This window comes from Sinocyclocheilus grahami, unplaced genomic scaffold, assembly GCF_001515645.1.
Source record: "Sinocyclocheilus grahami isolate Dianchi unplaced genomic scaffold, SAMN03320097.WGS_v1.1 scaffold39.1, whole genome shotgun sequence".
Lineage (NCBI taxonomy): Eukaryota > Metazoa > Chordata > Actinopteri > Cypriniformes > Cyprinidae > Sinocyclocheilus > Sinocyclocheilus grahami.
Genome location: NW_015505218.1, coordinates 3566855 through 3585121, shown reverse-complemented (window position 1 = coordinate 3585121; position 18267 = coordinate 3566855). Strand labels below are relative to the sequence as shown.

At 35.3% G+C, this 18267-nt stretch overlaps 2 protein-coding genes across 7 annotated transcripts; one reads left to right on the top strand and one right to left on the bottom strand.

The window, feature by feature from the left end:
* Positions 1–4287: 4287 nt before the first annotated feature.
* LOC107582023 (RNA-binding protein 41-like) lies at positions 4288–8685 on the top strand. 4 transcript variants are annotated; one of them, XM_016267714.1, is made up of 6 exons: positions 4288–4393; positions 5123–5239; positions 6518–6719; positions 6866–7070; positions 7162–7531; positions 8609–8685. In XM_016267714.1, exons 1-5 carry the CDS (start codon positions 4386–4388, stop codon positions 7215–7217), a joined length of 588 nt encoding a protein of 195 aa, XP_016123200.1. In that variant the 5' UTR covers positions 4288–4385; the 3' UTR covers positions 7218–7531; positions 8609–8685. The 4 variants fall into 4 exon arrangements, 3 of the variants coding, with proteins under 3 accessions (XP_016123200.1, XP_016123199.1, XP_016123198.1); XM_016267713.1 differs by having other exon boundaries at positions 7156–7295; XM_016267712.1 differs by having other exon boundaries at positions 7156–7531.
* A 2132-nt stretch (positions 8686–10817) lies between these two features.
* LOC107582022 (claudin-2-like) lies at positions 10818–17828 on the bottom strand. 3 transcript variants are annotated; one of them, XM_016267710.1, is made up of 3 exons: positions 17809–17828; positions 14544–14658; positions 10818–12201 (listed from the first exon to the last, which is right to left on the bottom strand). In XM_016267710.1, exon 3 carries the CDS (start codon positions 12143–12145, stop codon positions 11345–11347), a length of 801 nt encoding a protein of 266 aa, XP_016123196.1. In that variant the 5' UTR covers positions 12146–12201; positions 14544–14658; positions 17809–17828; the 3' UTR covers positions 10818–11344. The 3 variants fall into 3 exon arrangements, with proteins under 3 accessions (XP_016123196.1, XP_016123197.1, XP_016123195.1); XM_016267711.1 differs by lacking the exon at positions 17809–17828 and having other exon boundaries at positions 14544–14705; XM_016267709.1 differs by lacking the exons at positions 14544–14658; positions 17809–17828 and adding an exon at positions 13273–13433.
* Between the last annotated feature and the right edge of the window lie 439 nt (positions 17829–18267).

Here is an 18267-nt window from a genome sequence, read left to right as displayed (position 1 = left end):
AGGCCTAGTAATTGATGTTATAAATACACACGTCTGATTTTTGTTTTAATTATCCATCGTACATTAAAAAAAAAACATTTGCAATCAAGACTGAAAAAAGCCAGAAGTGAATGTAAACCAGATTTGGCCCAGACTCTGTTGCTATCTGTGAAGCCAAGCATAAGAATAGCCTACTAATGTAAATTTGTTAATCCACAGTAACAACTTTTAACAGATTAGTCGCATATTTTCGTTTGCTGCATGCTTTTAAAAACACAATAACATTTTTTTTTTTTGAGGAAAATAAAAAAAAGATACGTCTCGTATAAGTTGCATTTTCAGAAATAATAACAGCAGGCCTAATAATGTTATAATGTACCAACACTATAGGATATTTTAGTTCCCCTCACTTTACAACAAATCCTTTCAATTTAACCGTATCAGAACAGAATAAGAATTTAAAAATATATAATTCTAATGGATAAATATAATTGCAGTATATAATAATATATGCTTAGCAATAAACATGCCAAAACAAATTAATTTATAAAGAAACGTAAGGTAAAGTTGGGCTTACCTCTCTCAGGCACAAATCCAAATGTGTCTATATTCGCGATGTAGCTGCAGCTAAACTATTAGCCTTATTAGGTCAAATAGGCTTTGTAGTTCACTCGCGTTCCAGTATCGACGGAAAAATATCATAATGAGCAAAAGTATGCCACAGTGGAGCGGGTCTCACGCCGAACAGCACGGTGAACGGCTGCTGTTTCCAATGAATGCAGTAACTTATATAGTGTGCGCGTGAGGCGCCGGCGCGATCAAACAGCTGAAACATCAAATAGACTACTCCCTCATTTTTGGTCATACAGTAAAGGCGTAATTCGAAACCGCAAAGTGTTAGCAGTTTGAAAATTAAAGAATATTTAGTAAAGTTAATAAGAATTCTTTCTAAATGCAGCACCGTTCTTATTTCGCTCTGCATAACCTGAACGAAATGAAATGAAAAAAACGCTACACGCTTTTAATCTGTGTATTTAACAGCCTGGGACACCTTCCGAGGAAAGTACCTTGCCTCACCAACTTAAATCAGGGCGCCCACTACGGAGACGGCACCAGAGGTGAGGGGGCACAGTGACCGAGGTGGCCGGGGCACAGTGACCGAGGTGGCCGGGCCCCCTCAGCCCCCCCCCCCGTGACGCCGACGCTGCTGTTATGTGTTTTCCCTAGTTTTTTACTACATTTCCCATAATCCTTTCAAACTACACTTCCTATGATAACCGGAAGCCTCCGTACAACGGGAAACGAAGAGGTAAGGGACAAATCTGTTATAAGAGACCGTTCAGAGTTTTTATCAAATTAACATGCTGCAGGTGTGGTGTCGGGTCATATAATAGTCGGCACCGCACCATCCTTTCAGCTCCTTTGCGAAGCCTGCATTGAATTGTGAGCGGTTCACAAAACAGTCTGCTATGAAATGTGCAGAACAAACCAGCAGGTTCAGACTGTAACGTTTAGGCTTAAAAAAAAAAAACACACACACACACACACACTTTAGCCAAAGTGTTACTCATTGATTACTCGTTTCTAATATTGGGATATATATATATATATATATATATATATATATATATAATTTGGCTATAACTAACTAACTTCTATAACACCATCAAGTTTCTATAAATTAGTTTAATGTATTATGAACAAACACAAATTAACAATGAACAGTATAATGTATTAACTAATGTTAACAAATTCAATTTTATTTTTAAGTTTTATCAAGACATTTTGTGGTTGACAGTCCTTGTCAAAATAATAATACAAAAAAATACTTGTATTGAGATACTTCAGATCTTAAAAGTATGTTTTTAAGAACTGTACTTACAGATAATAAATTAATGAACTAAAATGTCACTTAAGTGAAGAAAGTACACAGTCGTTTCTGTTTCTTTGGAAAAATTATACTTTGATGTACATTTAAAAAAACGATATTTCAAGAAGAATATGCTTATTTTGATGTGTTGACTAACCTACTAAAGCACTTGATTATAAATGTAATACTATAGTGTGTTATTCGATATTACATACATGGCAACGTCATACAAATGTGTAGTTACAAGTACATTTAAAAACATGACATGCAAGTTTCAGTAGAAATGGCATTAAAGCATATTTTAGTTGACGTTAAGTGCTTGTCAGTACACTTTAAACATACTTCAAAGACAACAGAAGTATTTATTAAATTGCTCACACAAATGCATCTTACCTAAATAAATGTAAAATGTTTACACAAATATGTATATATCAAGTTCTTGAATTAATTTCCATCACACATTTATAAATGATGTTACATGTATTTATGGATCGTTGAATCTGCATTTCGTTGAATCGTCACACGTACGTGGACTGCTTTGAATTTGTGTGCGGTGTTTTAGAGACCTTCCTGTCAGGTTAAAATTCATAAATATCTTTTTTGGAGGATGTTCCGTTCAGCCAGTTGCTGTGAGCTTTTAAATCCACCAATCAAAACGCTCCTTACTGAACAGACTCAAGAAGCTCAACGCTGCGCTTGTACTGTGCATTGTTCCATGATCGGGTCCTTGATGTAAAGACATTTTAATGGGTATTCTTTTTTTAGCACCTGATTTATTTCATTGGCACAAAATACAACTACCCGGTTAGCCTGCTGTCTTATACACCAAAGTTGCACATACCCTGTTTATTCAGATCAATCTGTAATATTTTTTTAATAATTAATAATAATTATCAAATAAGTGTTAAATGTCCAGATATTTCATTTAATAACAACAATTATGTAATGTGTTCTGTTGTTGTTATTAGTAGTAGTATTATCAGGGTCGCAGTAACTTTTAATCAGGCATTAAAAACCGCTACCACCACTTAAGGGAGATTTCGAACACACAGCGGAGAGATTTCAGCATGGAGGATGAAAACCAGACTCGGTGAGGAAGTAAAGTCGTTTTTTTTATCTGATGGCATTTTCTTATGATTAAAGGTTATTTTAGTTAATTAAGTGTGCAATTTGCAGTGTTACAAAGTTAGTCCACGCTAGCTTTCTTATATTATAACTGGTGTTTGTAGGAACACTTTAGTAATCACAGGATAAATGGGCGATAAACAATCAATAAAACAACAATTTCTATAATAAACTATCGAGTAATTTTAAATACGGTTTGTAGTCGGTGGATTCTAAAGTTACCATCGCGACCAGCTATAAACATAAAAAAATGTCTGGTTTTCATCCTCCATGCTGAAATCTCTCCACTGTGTGTGTTCGAAATCTCCCTTAAGTGGTGGTAGCTGTTTTTAATGCCTGATCAAAAGTTACTGCGAACCTGATACTGCTACTACTAACAACAACAACAGAACACATTACATAATTGTTGTTATTAAATGAAACATTTTCTTATGATTAAAGGTTATTTTAGTTAATTAAGTGTGCAATTTGCAGTGTTACAAAGTTAGTCCACGCTAGCTTTCTTATATTATAACTGGTGTTTGTAGGAACACTTTAGTAATCACAGGATAAATGGGCGATAAACAATCAATAAAACAACAATTTCTATAATAAACTATCGAGTAATTTTAAATACGGTTTGTAGTCGGTGGGTTCTAAAGTTACCATCGCGACCAGCTATAAACATAAAAAAATGTCTGCTTTTCATCCTCCATGCTGAAATCTCTCCGCTGTGTGTGTTCGAAATCTCCCTTAAGTGGTGGTACCCATTAAAAAGAGTACCCATTAAAATGTCTTTACATCAAGGACCCGATCACAGAACAATGCACAGTACAAGCACAGCGTTGAGCTTCTTGAGTCTGTTCAGTAAGGAGCGTTTTGATTGGTGGATTAAAAGCTCACAGCGATTGGCTGAATGGAATACCTTTCAAAAATATAGATTTATGAATCTTAACCTGACAGGAAGGTCACAAAAATACTGCACACAAATTCTAAGCAGTCCACGCACATGTGATGATTTGCAAATGCAGATTCAACGATCCATAAATGCATGTAACATCATTTATAAATGTGTGATGGAAATTAATTCAAAAACTTGATATATACATATTTGTGTAAACATTTTACATTTATTTAGGTAAGATGCATTTGTGTGAACATTTGGGGAAATATTTGTGCTTTTACTTGTGTATTTATGAATTGTGTTTTTGTAAATGTCAATTGTGCTGTGCATTTATGAATTTTGTTTTTTAAATGTATTATTTTTGAGGCTGATCTGGCTCCATACTGAACCGTCTTAAATTACTGAGATTTGCTGTTTGCATAGCAGTGAGATGCCTAACTTGTCTATTGATTTAAACTACAGCTCCCATGATCCTTTCAGTCAAAGCATCCTTCCTGCTGAAACAGGAAGTGTGGTCATAGTGTAAACATGAAGCGATAAGGGAGGATTGAAAGGTGTTTTTTATGTTTTAATGTTTGATTTGGATCTGAAACTACTTGCATATTAAACTATGACCGCATTCTGGCATGGAAAGTCTTATTCCTTCAGTGGCATATGATAAGAGCCGATGTCTTTAGTGTTGATAAAGCTAGTCACATCACTAGCTGATTGATAGACTTGATATGCGCAATGTGTACGGTTGTTTACCGTATCTACTTTATACATGTACGTAATGATTAAATGATAAATTGCTTGTTTAGTGGAAAAAAACATTTGTATTTGATTTTTATATATATATATATGTGTGTGTGTGTGTGTGTGTGTTGTTTTTTTATTGATTGCTTTGATAAGATTAATGTAGAGACTGTAAAATATATGTAGGATTTACAGCAAATAAAACAAACACTTCACTTCACAAATTTCTTTTACCTTATAACATAAGAAACTGAATTTTTAAAATGGAATAAAGCAGTTCGACATGTTAATTTTCAGCTGATTGAAATGAAATGCCAAAAATGTATTGTATCACTTAAATTGTATTTACAAATCATGATAGTGTCATGGATTTACTGTCTTTAATTTATGCTGGATGAAGAAAAAAAAACAATAACAACTAAAATTTACAAAAATCTGAAAGCATTTGGGGTGGGGAGAATTTAAAGTTAATTGTATTTGAGATGAAAACGTGAAAAGCAGTTGACAGAAATGTGTTTTGTTTTTTTCAGTATTACTCGTCATGCCTGTGATGATGTGCCCATTCCTGAAGAACAGGAGACAGAGGGCCAAAGACAACTACACAATCTGCTGCTGCAGCAACTAGATACAGATGTAAACATTGACCGGTAAGTTAACTATTACTAAGAATTTGAATAGATTTTCAATTAATTTTTAATCTGGCACACATGTATTATTGTACTGAATTATGTTTTTTTAGAACAGGGGTGTCCAAATTCGGTCCTGGAGGGCCGGTGTCCTGAAGAGTTTAGCGCCAACCCCAATTAAACAGACCTGAACCAGCTAATCAAGCTCTTATAGGCATACTAGAAACTTAAAGGCAGGTGTGTTGAGGCAAGTTGGAGCTAAACTCTGCAGGACACTGGCCCTCCAGGACCGAGTTTGGGCAGCCCTGTTTTAGAACATAAATTGGTCAATTTATTTATTAGTTTATTTGAGACAGAATACCAACCAAAAAATCCAGAAAAAACACATTATATAAAGGTTAGAAATTGATTTGCATTTCAGTGAGTGAAATAAGTATTTGATCCCCTACCAACCAGCAAGAATTCTGGCTCCCACAGATTGGTTATGTGCCCATGTGGAACACAGATTAGTCCTGTCACTTTAAGAAGTTACTCCTAATGTCAGCTCATTAGGTGTATAAGACACCTGTCCATACAATTTCTATCTTCCATTCCAACCTCTCCCACCACCATGGGCAAGACCAAAGAGCTGTCAAAGGATGTCTGAGACAAGATTGTAGATCTGCACAAGGCTTGAATGGGCTACAAGACCATCAGCAAGAAGCTTGGTGAGAAGGAGACAACTGTTGGTGCGATGATACGGAAATGGAAGAAATACAAAACAACCACCAATTGTCCTTGGTCTGGAGCTCCGTGCAAGATCTCGCCTCATGGGGTAAGGGTGATCATGAGAAAGGTGAGGGATCAGCCCCGAACTACACGGGAGTAGCTTGTTAATGATCTTAAGGCAGTTGGGACCACAGTCACCAAGCAAAACATTGGTAACACACTACGCCACAATGGACTGAAATCCTGCAGCGCCCGCAAGGTCCCCCTGCTCAAGAAGGCACATGTACAGGCCCGTTTAAAGTTTGCCAAAAACAAGGGTTTCTGCACCAAGTACTAAGTCATGTTTTGCTTGGGGATCAAATACTTATTTCACTCACTGAAATGCAAATCAATTTCTAACCTTTATATAATGTGTTTTTTCTGAATTTTTTGGTTGGTTTTCTGTCTCTATACATTAAAATAAACCTACCATAAAAATGACAGACCCTTCATTTCTTTGTAAGTTGGCAAACTTACAAAATCAGCAGGGGATCAAATAAATATTTTCCCCACTGTACCTCCATTACACATTTTCATATTCATTTGTTATAGGTGTGTTGCAAAGAATAAATGCTTTGCTCCAGCAGCAGTACACAAGCCTTTTGGGGAACAGGCAGCTGGTGTAAGGAGTCTGTCCCAGTTCCAGTCTTTGCAGGATGGGGATCAGGAACTGGCCGCTTTGAGAGAGCTGGGTCTTACAGATGCTGAGATAGAGCTATGGAGATGCAGGGATCAAACAGAAAGCTCTTGGAAGGTCTGATCTTAATTATCTTCATTTTGATCTTAAGTTCAGCATGACATGTTCTAAATGGTGAGATTCTGAATTGTAAGGAATGTGAGAAATCTAAAGGGGGAGAATGTCAGCTCTAAGTCACTCAATGCAGTTCATAATTTTCTCAGGGCAGAGGGGTTTGTGTGGCACCTGAGGTGAGGAATGGGCGTCTGCAGGCCATCCGGGATAAAATGGCAGCACATGCAGAGCTGCTGTCCAGACCACAGCGTTTCTCAAACAGTCGGCCACTTTCCCATAGGGAGATTGAAATCAAAAAGGCTCTTTTTCAAGGCAGTGACCGCTGCAGCTTCCTCACTGCCCTTTACCATAGAGGTTAAGAGAATACAGTAATACTAAGTAGTTTTACCTTTAGGCAGTTTTCGGTCCTGTTTGAAACCTTGCTCTTTTCTATCCACAGAGGAAGAGTCACCCGTCAGCCAGCAGGGGGCGACATCCACCAGCGCAATGGACCATTTCTAAAAAGTCTTTCTTGAAGACCACAAAAAAATGTTGCTGATATTTCAGAGCGTTTACCAACAATTGTCACTGATATCCAGTGTAAATCACCAAGCCCTAAATCAGACCAATCACAAACTCACACAGTCCATGATTCCAGCCCAAACAAAGACCAACTCCATATGCACAGAACCAAGCCCTGTGTCTGACACTGTCAACCAACCTCAGTCTCAAGAAAAATGCGTTATACCTATAACCTGTTACTGTAAGTGGAAGGATAGAGGAAACTACGGAATATTCCACGAATTAAGAACTACCAGAGAGGAGTGCCATCTAATGTAATAACAGCAACATAACTGCTTTAGAAATGTTACAAAATGTCTATGAAAGAAATAACGCATTAGTATGATACCTGTATAATATAATATGTGACCCTGGAGCACAAAAGCAGTCATAAGTCGCTGGGGTATATTTGTAGCAATAGCCAACAATACATTATATGGGTCAAAATTATCAATTTTTCTTTTATGGCAAAAATCATTAGGATATTAAGTAAAGATCATGTTCCATGAAGATATTTTGTAAATTTCCTACCATAAATATATAAAAACTTCATTACTGATTAATAATATGCATTGCTAAGAACTTCATTTGGACAACTTTAAAGGCGATTTTTTTGCACCCTCAGATTCCAGATTTTCAAATAGTTGTATTTCGGCCAAATATTGTCCTATCCTAATAAACCACACATCAACGGAAAGTTCATTTATTCAGCTTTCAGATTATATATAAATTGAATATACATTTTTTGTGGTCCAGGGTCACATAAGTAGAAGTTGGTTTGTATCATATCATGTTATGTCATATTATATATAGTACTCTTCAAATGTTTGGGGTCGATAAGATTTTTAAAATACATTTCTCATTGCCATCAAAGCTATTTTTTATCAAAAATACAGGTACATGGTAATATTGTGAAATATTACAATCCTGTGATGGCAAAGCTGAATTGTCAGCATCATTACTCCAGTCTTCAGGGTCACATGATCAGTCTAATATGCTGATTTGGTGCTCAAGAAACATTTCTTATTACCAGTATTGAAACAGTTGTGCTGCCTAATATTTTCATGTCTTCAAAATTCTTTGAACAGCATTTGTTTGAAATGGAAATCTTTTGTAACAGTGTTTGTAACAAGACATAAACGTGTTTGTACAAGTCTTTACTGTCACTTTTGATCAATTGAATGCATTCTTGTAAAATAAAATTATTAATTTTTTATTATTTTTTTAAATATCTAATTGACCCCAATTTAGAAATTTCTAGACTTCAGAATACATTTCTCTCTCCCTCTTGTGTGTGTAAAGAACATGAGTCCACGGGCATCACTGGCTCAGCTGGTTTCTCTCTTTTTGAGGTTTCGGAAAGATGACACACAGCCCATTCTGTACCGTTTGCTGACTGGCCGACTCAAGGGCCAAGCTTTCATTACACTCTCTGGTAAGGAAGCAGCTCCGGGCAGATGACGTATGGAGGTCAGCTTTGCACGCAGCAGAGATCAAAACAACGGTCACTAATTAGAAGTACAAAACGAGGATTTGTAAAGAAGAATGTCAGAGGATTTCGTTGTAAGCCAAGAGGAGACTGGTTTTCCTTTGCTAAAGTAAGGAAACTTTGCTTCCTTTGCTCCTGTTAACAAACGTTGGTTTTCACGAGACTCACCGGCGCATGCGCAGTACTGACCCCATACGTCATCCGCCTGGAACTGCTTCCAGTGTACAACAGTGAGCGCAAGCTAGATTAAAGTGATTATTAAGTTTTGAATATGGATATTTTTCTTACAAAAACGCATCGATTCGCTACAGGAGGCTTTTGTTCACCCCCCGGAGCTGGATGAGACAAGATTTTTTCATGGATGGGCGCTTTTTATTTAACTTCTTTTGGACTGATGAAATTTAAAAGCAACTTATTTTTCCCTTAAAATGATACATTTTCTCAGTTTAAACATTTGATATGTCATCTATGTTGTATTCTGAATAAAATATTGAAATTTGAAACTTCCACATCATTGCATTCTGTTTTTATTCACAATTTGTACAGTGTCCCAACTTTTTTGGAATCGGGTTTGTATATACAAGGTTGTGTTCAAAGTCAATGAACTCTACATGTACAGGACTCACCAATTACATTTCAGTGTGATGTTTGCCACTCTGTCTTTCCCACATAGTTACACATTAAAATGAAGTTAAAATCAATGCAGTCCAGTTTCAGCTGGAGTGCTTCAAGTGCCTTCACTGTAAATCATTTGTTTAAATGGCAACGTCACCTCAACATAAGTTACACACAGGCATTGCTTTGAATGTGGTTGCCAGCACAGAATGTCTACGAGGACATTTTGGAGTTCTTCGTGAAACAAAAATTACCCATTTGTGTGTGTTTTGTGTGTCTTTCATTAGAGCAACAAATGCTTGAGTAGGAGTAGCAGGGGCCGCCATTCAATCATGAGCTCAGCCCACCCTAATGATATGCACATTTACGAGACTCATTAAATCATTAAAAATTATTTTCTTTATTCTTAGTAAATAGTAGTTAAATCACTGCCAGCACCCACATTCATAAAAAGAAATCCCCAAATTCCATTAAATAGGTTGGTTCTTTCCTCCTATTTTGTATCATGATGCACATGAGCCGAAAAAAATAATGAACTTTCATGCTATGTGACACGCATTCATTATAAATGCAGTATAGTATAAGATCTTAGTACTAGCTATTACTTTGAAAATAATTTGATGTAACTATTTTCATTCCAAATTGGTAGTAAAATTCACAATTACAAAAAATGTCAGTAACGCTATATTAGACGTGATTTTTTTTTTTTTAATGTAGAAAGACTGAAATACACATCAATATTTTTTCCTTTTTTACAACTCATTTCTTTTTATTTTTACTTTTCTTAGTGTACAATTGACATTTTAAAAATTAATATAACATAATGCTGGACCATTTAAAATGAACACCTGAAAAAAAAAATTTTTTTATGTATATTTGATGTATATTAAGCATTGCTTTGTATATTTTAAATGCCTCGGAAATGTGATCATTTTCCTTTTTTACAACTCATTTCTTTTTATTTTTACTTTTCTTAGTGTACAATTGACATTTTAAAAATGAATATAACATAATGCTGGACCATTTAAAATGAACACCTGAAAAAAAGTTTTTTATGTATATTTGATGTATATTAAGCATTGCTTTGTATATTTTAAATGCCTCGGAAATGTGATCATTCTTGTGTGAGCTAAACTTGTTTCTTTTGTAAAAGCCCTCCCTATTTACACTGAAAAATGTGTGATATAAATATGTGTAAAATATTAGTTGAAAAATATTTTTCTGTTACATATTTTCTCACTATTGTATTGTCCCCCTCTTAGCTTTAGGTATTGTATTATTTATTTACTATTATAAAATGTATTAATTTTATTAATTAATTACCCAGATCATCACATATTTATGATGTGGAGAGAGGACGATAGTGTTTTCAGCTGCTAGCCTTTCTGAGATGATTACATAGAGCTTTATGAAAAGAGTTTGGGGCCAGAGACTAATAAACAACCCAAATCTTTATTTAGAAAGTGAATATGATCATTTAGTGCTCAAACTGAGTACATAGAAATTCAATAACAAAATAAAGATTACTGTAATTAACAAATGAAAACAATGTTAATAAAACCGTAATAAAATACAACAACATTGCAAAATACTATGTGTGAATACAAAAACAGTTCAAATGTTTAAGTGCACTTAAGGTTAACTGACACGGTGCATTATGAGAGGGCAGCTGAAAAGTCAATGTCAAATATTAGCTTTGCATATTTACATATGATTCTGTCGATCCATATTGAAAGCCATTTTGCTGTTTAGTTTGAATTTTTTTAACTTTCCCAAAAAAAATTTTTTTTTAAAGAACAGCAATGTCTGTTGACAAAAGAAACCAAAAGCACCTCATATTCTATTCAATCAAACACATTTGCTCTTTCTCTGGCAGTGTGTCCATTCCTCTTGCACCTTAATCCAACATCTCGCCTATTATAAGAGTCTTTCAACAGTCCAAGTGCTTTTAGAAAAAATGGTACAGAACGACTAACACAAATCCTCAAACGTAGCCTGTGACGTCATACCCGGCTGCTGTGTTCTGCCGAGCCGATTTCCTGGAATCCTGAGCTGGCATAGTGGAGTGGGTACTAGTGCTTGTAAGGCTGTTAAGGGTCTGGTTCTTGTTGGCAAGGTTGGGGTTTGTGGCTGGATGGTAGGGTATCAAATGGGACGGTCCACGCGGTCCGGTGCGGTCAGGGTAGGGGTAATGGCGTCTGGTTCCCCTGCTACTGTCCAAATCGTCACAACAGGATGCACTCAACAGCCCTCCACCGAGCATGGACAAGAGCGAAGAAGCCAAGCCCACATATAGGCAGTCACCTATCTCAAACTTTAGACTGGCTGGCATGTTCTGCATATAGAAGGTCTGCACCACCTCATGGGTCTTCCAAGACACAGGGATAAACGACAAGAGCCCTGCCAGGAGGAAAAGGGAACCACCTACCCCAGCCACCTTGCTCTTGACTGAAGAGCCATCTATGCAGATGGTGCACTGCATGCCGATAGTGGATACCGCGCAGGCCATGACGGAAAAGATGGAGGAGATGACCATCATGGCTCTGGCTGCTTGTAGATCAGTGGTGAGCCCCAGAAGCGTGTTGTAGGTCTCACACTGGAAGGTTCCGGTGCTCTGGTGGACACACTCCATCCATAGACCTTTCATGCTGACTACTGCCGTCACGATGTTGGGACCAACGTGTGCGGACGTTGCCCAATATGGCAGAAGAGTGGCTACAAAGGTCCCAAGCATGCCAAAGAGGCCACAAAAGTAACCCATCAACTCCAGCGCTGCTATCGCCATGTCGCCCACTGGATGAACGTGTTCTCCAAAATTAAAATAAAACTTCCGGTTGATTACTGTAAAGGAAAATAATAAACGCTTTAGCCAAATAAATCTATTCGTCTCAGCTGAAGCAGTCCGTTTGTGAAAAAAAGTGTGCTTAATTATAATGAATGTGCACTTGTCGTGTTAAAAGTATATATTTTTTTAAAAACTGTGCTTACAGATTACATATTAATGAATAAAATGCCACTTAGGTGTACTTAAAGAGAGAACACTTTCATGACATTTGTACACTTGAGTACACTTTTAGAAAGTGCACTTTGTAATCATGTCAAATTTTTAAGTTTTACATTAAGTACATTAAATGCACTGAATCGCAACATCATTACAAACGTGTAATTACAAATATATTTGAATACATAAAACAGAAATTACATTAAAGTACATTTTAGTTTACTATAAACTCTTGTCAGTACATTCGACAGTACACGTTAACCATATGTGACCCTGGAGCACAAAACCAGTCTTAAGTCGCTGGGGTATATTTGTAGCAATAGCTAAAAATACATTGTATGGGTCAAAATGATAGATTTTTCTTTTATGCCCAAAATCATTAGGATATTAAGTAAAGATCATGTTCCATGAAGATATTTAGTACATTTCCTACTGTAAATATATTAAAATTAAATTTTTGATTAGTAATATGCATGGCTAAGAACTAAATTTGGACAACTTTAAAGGCGATTTTCTCAATATTTAAATTTTTTGTGCACCCTCAGATTCCAGATTTTCAAATAGTTGTATCTCGGCCAAATATTGTCCTATCCATACAATACCATACATCAATGGAAAGCTTATTTATTCAGCTTTCAGATGATGCATAAATCTCAATTTCGAAAAATTGACCCTTATAACTGGTTTTGTGGTCCAGGGTCACAATATTTCAAAGAAAATAAATTATAAAATGATGTATAAAGGTGTACTTTAGTCCTACTTGAGTCAAAAAAGTACGAATTTAAATAAATGTATCAAACTACATTAGCTAATTTATATTCAATTCAAATTTAAGCATATTATTTTCAAAAAAGTACTCCTTTTTAAAAAGTAAGCTAAATTATAATTATTTTTCACAAGAGTGTACTTACACTACATATGTTAATGGGTGAGATGTTTCCAGTAACGTTAGTTCTTGTGTTCCTACCATTTCTGTTGCTCTGTAGATATTAGGAGCTGCCCCTGTCCATGTACACATAGGCACCTCTAGAAAAGAGAAGTTAAAGATTTACTCGTTACTCACCCCAAAACTGACCTTTTCTGTGTTCATCCCAAAAACAAGGCCACTGTGGGAAAGGACAGCGAGTAAGTTTTTAAGGTTTTGTGAGTTATAACATTTAAATGTTATACTACAATGACACATTTTCATTATATATATTATATTGGATGTAATGTATTAAACATTTACATACACGGGTTAAAGCAAAAAACAATCTTGAGCCTGAACTTTTTTCCGGGGGCAGGGCAAGGGAGGGGAGGGGGGGGGGGGGGCTTTCATGACATTTGTACACTTGAGTACACTTTTAGAAAGTGCACTTTGTAATCATGTCAAATTTTTAAGTTTTACATTAAGTACATTAAATGCACTGAATCGCAACATCATTACAAACGTGTAATTACAAATATATTTGAATACATAAAACAGAAATTACATTAAAGTACATTTTAGTTTACTATAAACTCTTGTCAGTACATTCGACAGTACACGTTAACCATATGTGACCCTGGAGCACAAAACCAGTCTTAAGTCGCTGGGGTATATTTGTAGCAATAGCTAAAAATACATTGTATGGGTCAAAATAATAGATTTTTCTTTTATGCCCAAAATCATTAGGATATTAAGTAAAGATCATGTTCCATGAAGATATTTAGTACATTTCCTACTGTAAATATATTAAAATTAAATTTTTGATTAGTAATATGCATGGCTAAGAACTAAATTTGGACAACTTTAAAGGCGATTTTCTCAATATTTAAATTTTTTGTGCACCCTCAGATTCCAGATTTTCAAATAGTTGTATCTCGGCCAAATATTGTCCTATCCATACAATACCATACATCAATGGAAAGCTTATTTATTCAGCTTTCAGATGATGCATAAATCTCAATTTCGAAAAATTGACCCTTATAACTGGTTTTGTGGTCCAGGGTCACAATATTTCAAAGAAAATAAATTATAAAATGATGTATAAAGGTGTACTTTAGTCCTACTTGAGTCAAAAAAGTACGAATTTAAATAAATGTATCAAACTACATTAGCTAATTTATATTCAATTCAAATTTAAGCATATTATTTTCAAAAAAGTACTCCTTTTTAAAAAGTAAGCTAAATTATAATTATTTTTCACAAGAGTGTACTTACACTACATATGTTAATGGGTGAGATGTTTCCAGTAACGTTAGTTCTTGTGTTCCTACCATTTCTGTTGCTCTGTAGATATTAGGAGCTGCCCCTGTCCATGTACACATAGGCACCTCTAGAAAAGAGAAGTTAAAGATTTACTCGTTACTCACCCCAAAACTGACCTTTTCTGTGTTCATCCCAAAAACAAGGCCACTGTGGGAAAGGACAGCGAGTAAGTTTTTAAGGTTTTGTGAGTTATAACATTTAAATGTTATACTACAATGACACATTTTCATTATATATATTATATTGGATGTAATGTATTAAACATTTACATACACGGGTTAAAGCAAAAAACAATCTTGAGCCTGAACTTTTTTCCGGGGGCAGGGCAAGGGAGGGGAGGGGGGGGGGGCAGCATGCAATGACTGTGGCAACTTTAACATTTGAAAGGATACTATGGCAAAGTTATTGCTTTCCTTATTCAATCTGATTTTTTTTCATGAATATATAGTTGACCTGAAGAATGAAAGTTATTTCATTCTTCTCTCTGAAAATTAAGAGCTATATCACCGCTTATCGACACTAGGGGTGTGACAATACACTTAGCTCACGTGATGAGACAAAATACAGATGCTTGGTTCACTAGAAAGAGACAATATTTTAATACTATTTTTAAGAAATTTTCAATGACAAAATATTTGTCTTTTAATTACAAAAAGTAAAACAATGCAATTGTATTTTGAAATATTTTAACTAATCTAGGGCTGTAACTAATGATTATTTTGGTAATCAAGTAATCTACTGATTATTTTGACAACTGAGCAATCTGATATTTTTAGTAACAAACAGGCCTAAGTGAAAACCAGGCTTTAGTATGACTATTTATGTATAAACTAATAATGAGGCAATAATAATTGGCTCAAATAAAATATCAAAACCAAGTAATTACATGGTTTTATTGAACAACACTGTTAAAATACATAATGTAATATGCCTATACATAATATGAACATAACCAACTTAAGTACATAATGTATTATAACAAATACCTGCAGAGGGCGACAAGCGTGATTAAACGATGTTTAAATCCATTTAAATTTAAAGGGGTCATATGATGCGATTTCAAGTTTTCCTTTCTCTTTGGAGTGTTACAAGCTGATTGTGCATAGATAAGATCCCTGAAGTTGCAAAGACTAAAGTCTCAAAACCAAAGAGATATTCTTTATCAAAGTTAAGACTCTGCCACGCCCCCCTAAAACGGCTCGTGCATGCAAACTCAGAAACCTTTATTTTGAAATCGCGATACAATAAATGGCATATTTAGAAATAAGTTGATGTATTCTCCTGTGTTGGCAAAGGTTTAAATGATTTATGTTACAAATCTAGTGAGATAATGCACAATTTTCCCAGATGAACGTTAAGCAATTCAAATTCACAGTACATGCAGAGGAAGAGTTTAGCCCCTTTCACACAAATACAGTCTTAACTGGTAAATTACATATATACGTGTGTGGCTGTACATACACATATGTAGTTGTTTTTTGGTGTTTAGCTTAGTGTTATGTTAGAATCATTATTATACTCATACCTTTTGTTCTTTTAATATTTTGAATTGTTTTTAGCTTTATTTTGTTTTCATTTAAATGTTTAGTTTTGAAATGTTGTTGTACGCATTTGTCATTTTTATTTAATTTCTTTTATTTTCTTAAATGTGTATATATATATATATATATAGTATTTATAGAGTTTTAGCTTTTAGTTTTAATTACTTTTTCTTATTTGTAAGTCGCTTTCTATAAAAGCGTCTGCTAAATGACTAAAAAGTAAAGTAAATTACCTGTAAGTTACCATTAAGAGATCATGTGTGAACAGGACCTTTTCAAAAATCCCGGTAAATTTGTTCTGGCAATCATATCGATCTTATGGAGATGACATGATTACTCTGAGCTGTTAACAAAGCTCCGCTGCTTTTTCATTCGTTTTTCTATATAACTATACGCGCTAGATGGACATCTTTGTCCATTGCGCCTCGCAGCTTTTCCATTCATCATGCCTGGGCCTCTGCAATTGGATACTACAGTATTATGCGCGTCTCGTGTTTATAAGAGCAAAAAAAATCTGATTGGCTAGTAATGTTAGTTTGGTTGAGAGTGAAAGCTGTGCTCCTCTCATACGAGGTAAGCGAACTCATACGGACTCGAAAGTGATATCAACACGTTTTTTTGTTTAAATTACGTATTTTTTTTCCCGCACCCAAACGCTTCTACTACACTGCATTCAACTACAATGTGATTTTGACCATGAAACTAAAAATTAGGGATGGGCGATACCACTTATTCTGTTTTCGATACGATACCGATTTCAATTCGTCCAATTCAATGCATTTGTACGCATTATTATTATTATTTTAAATAAACAAAATCACTGGTAAATAAAATACACCTAAGTATCGATATTTTTAGTTTGAGTATCGATACTTTCGATACTCGCGTTCGATACTCGCGATATATCGATACTTTGGATCGATACGCCCATTCGGTTTCCCATTTCAGAAATCTATCACGTTACTGCGAGTGTGATATTGCTTTTATACAACAATGTAATAAACAAGTAACAGTTAGTCGATATTGAGTAACTTACATTTTTAATCCCATTATTGCCAGATCCGTTGTCTATTTTTCTCCACCAACGAAAATATTTCAAGGCCTAAGCCACAGCAGAAGCAACCGTCTCGGGTCTCGTACAACACGCTAGCAGTGTCGCTGAGTCAGTAAACGAATCGTTTGATTCGGAATGATTCAATGACTCGATCATAATACACAAAACCACACAAAATCATTCTGTCGACCAGAGCCGCTAAAAAGACGTGTTTTCAACGTGTTTTCAACGGCTCTGCTGACGACCATTCAAATTCAATGACCGGAACTAGCCTAATTGTTGCGTAAAATAAATACTAGCATTTAAGTGAACGAAAAAAAGGCTTACAGCACAAACATACTTTTAAGGCAAAACAGTTCACAGAAAACGTGTTCTTTTAAAACAAATGAAAAAACAAGAGTGTATTTTTTTTTATAAATACATACCAATAATTTTATTAAAAGTGTAAGCCAAACTATTACAATTCTGTCATAGACCAACTATTTGCCACATGGCAGGACATTGCTGTAAAGAAGAGTTTGATTTAGTCTGATTTGCTCTGAAAACATTTGTAACCTATTTAATACACAACAAACAATTACACATTAATATGTAGAAATTGCAGTGTAACAAACATACTTACCTGGTTAGCTGGTTAGATATTTCAAGTCAACAAAAAGTGTGTCCTTTTGCAGAAATATCTCATCACAGAATAGTGTGTGTGTGTGCGCGCGTTTTTGTGACAAATGAGGACATAAATTTGTATAATGACAAAGGTATGACATAGGTATTACAAGGAGAAGGTGACTTTTCGAGACATTACCCCATGTCCCCACTTTTCAAAACGCATATAAATCACACAGAATGGAGTGTATTGAAAATCTGAAATAGCACAAAGTCTCCTGTAAGGGGTAGGTTTAGGGGTAGGGTTGGTGTAGAGCAATAGAATATACGGTCTGTACAGTATAAAAACCATTACGCCTATGGAATGTCCCCACTTTTCACAAAAACAAACCTGTGTGTGTGTGTGTGTGTGTGTATGTACAGATACAGTTTGAGCCGGTTTCAGCCGAACCCTTGACTCAATCTCAGTTAAATCACC

What these genes read in the sequence shown, in the direction of transcription:
- LOC107582023 (XM_016267713.1), top strand. An exon ending in AAACAGAAAGCTCTTGGAAG is followed by an intron (nt 6,720 to 6,865) that starts GTCTGATCTTAA and finishes TAATTTTCTCAG; the next exon opens with GGCAGAGGGGTTTGTGTGGC. An exon ending in CACTGCCCTTTACCATAGAG is followed by an intron (nt 7,071 to 7,155) that starts GTTAAGAGAATA and finishes TTCTATCCACAG; the next exon opens with AGGAAGAGTCACCCGTCAGC.
- LOC107582022 (XM_016267710.1), bottom strand. Translation starts at nt 12,145, where the DNA reads ATGGCGATAGCAGCGCTGGAGTTGATGGGTTACTTTTGTGGCCTCTTT.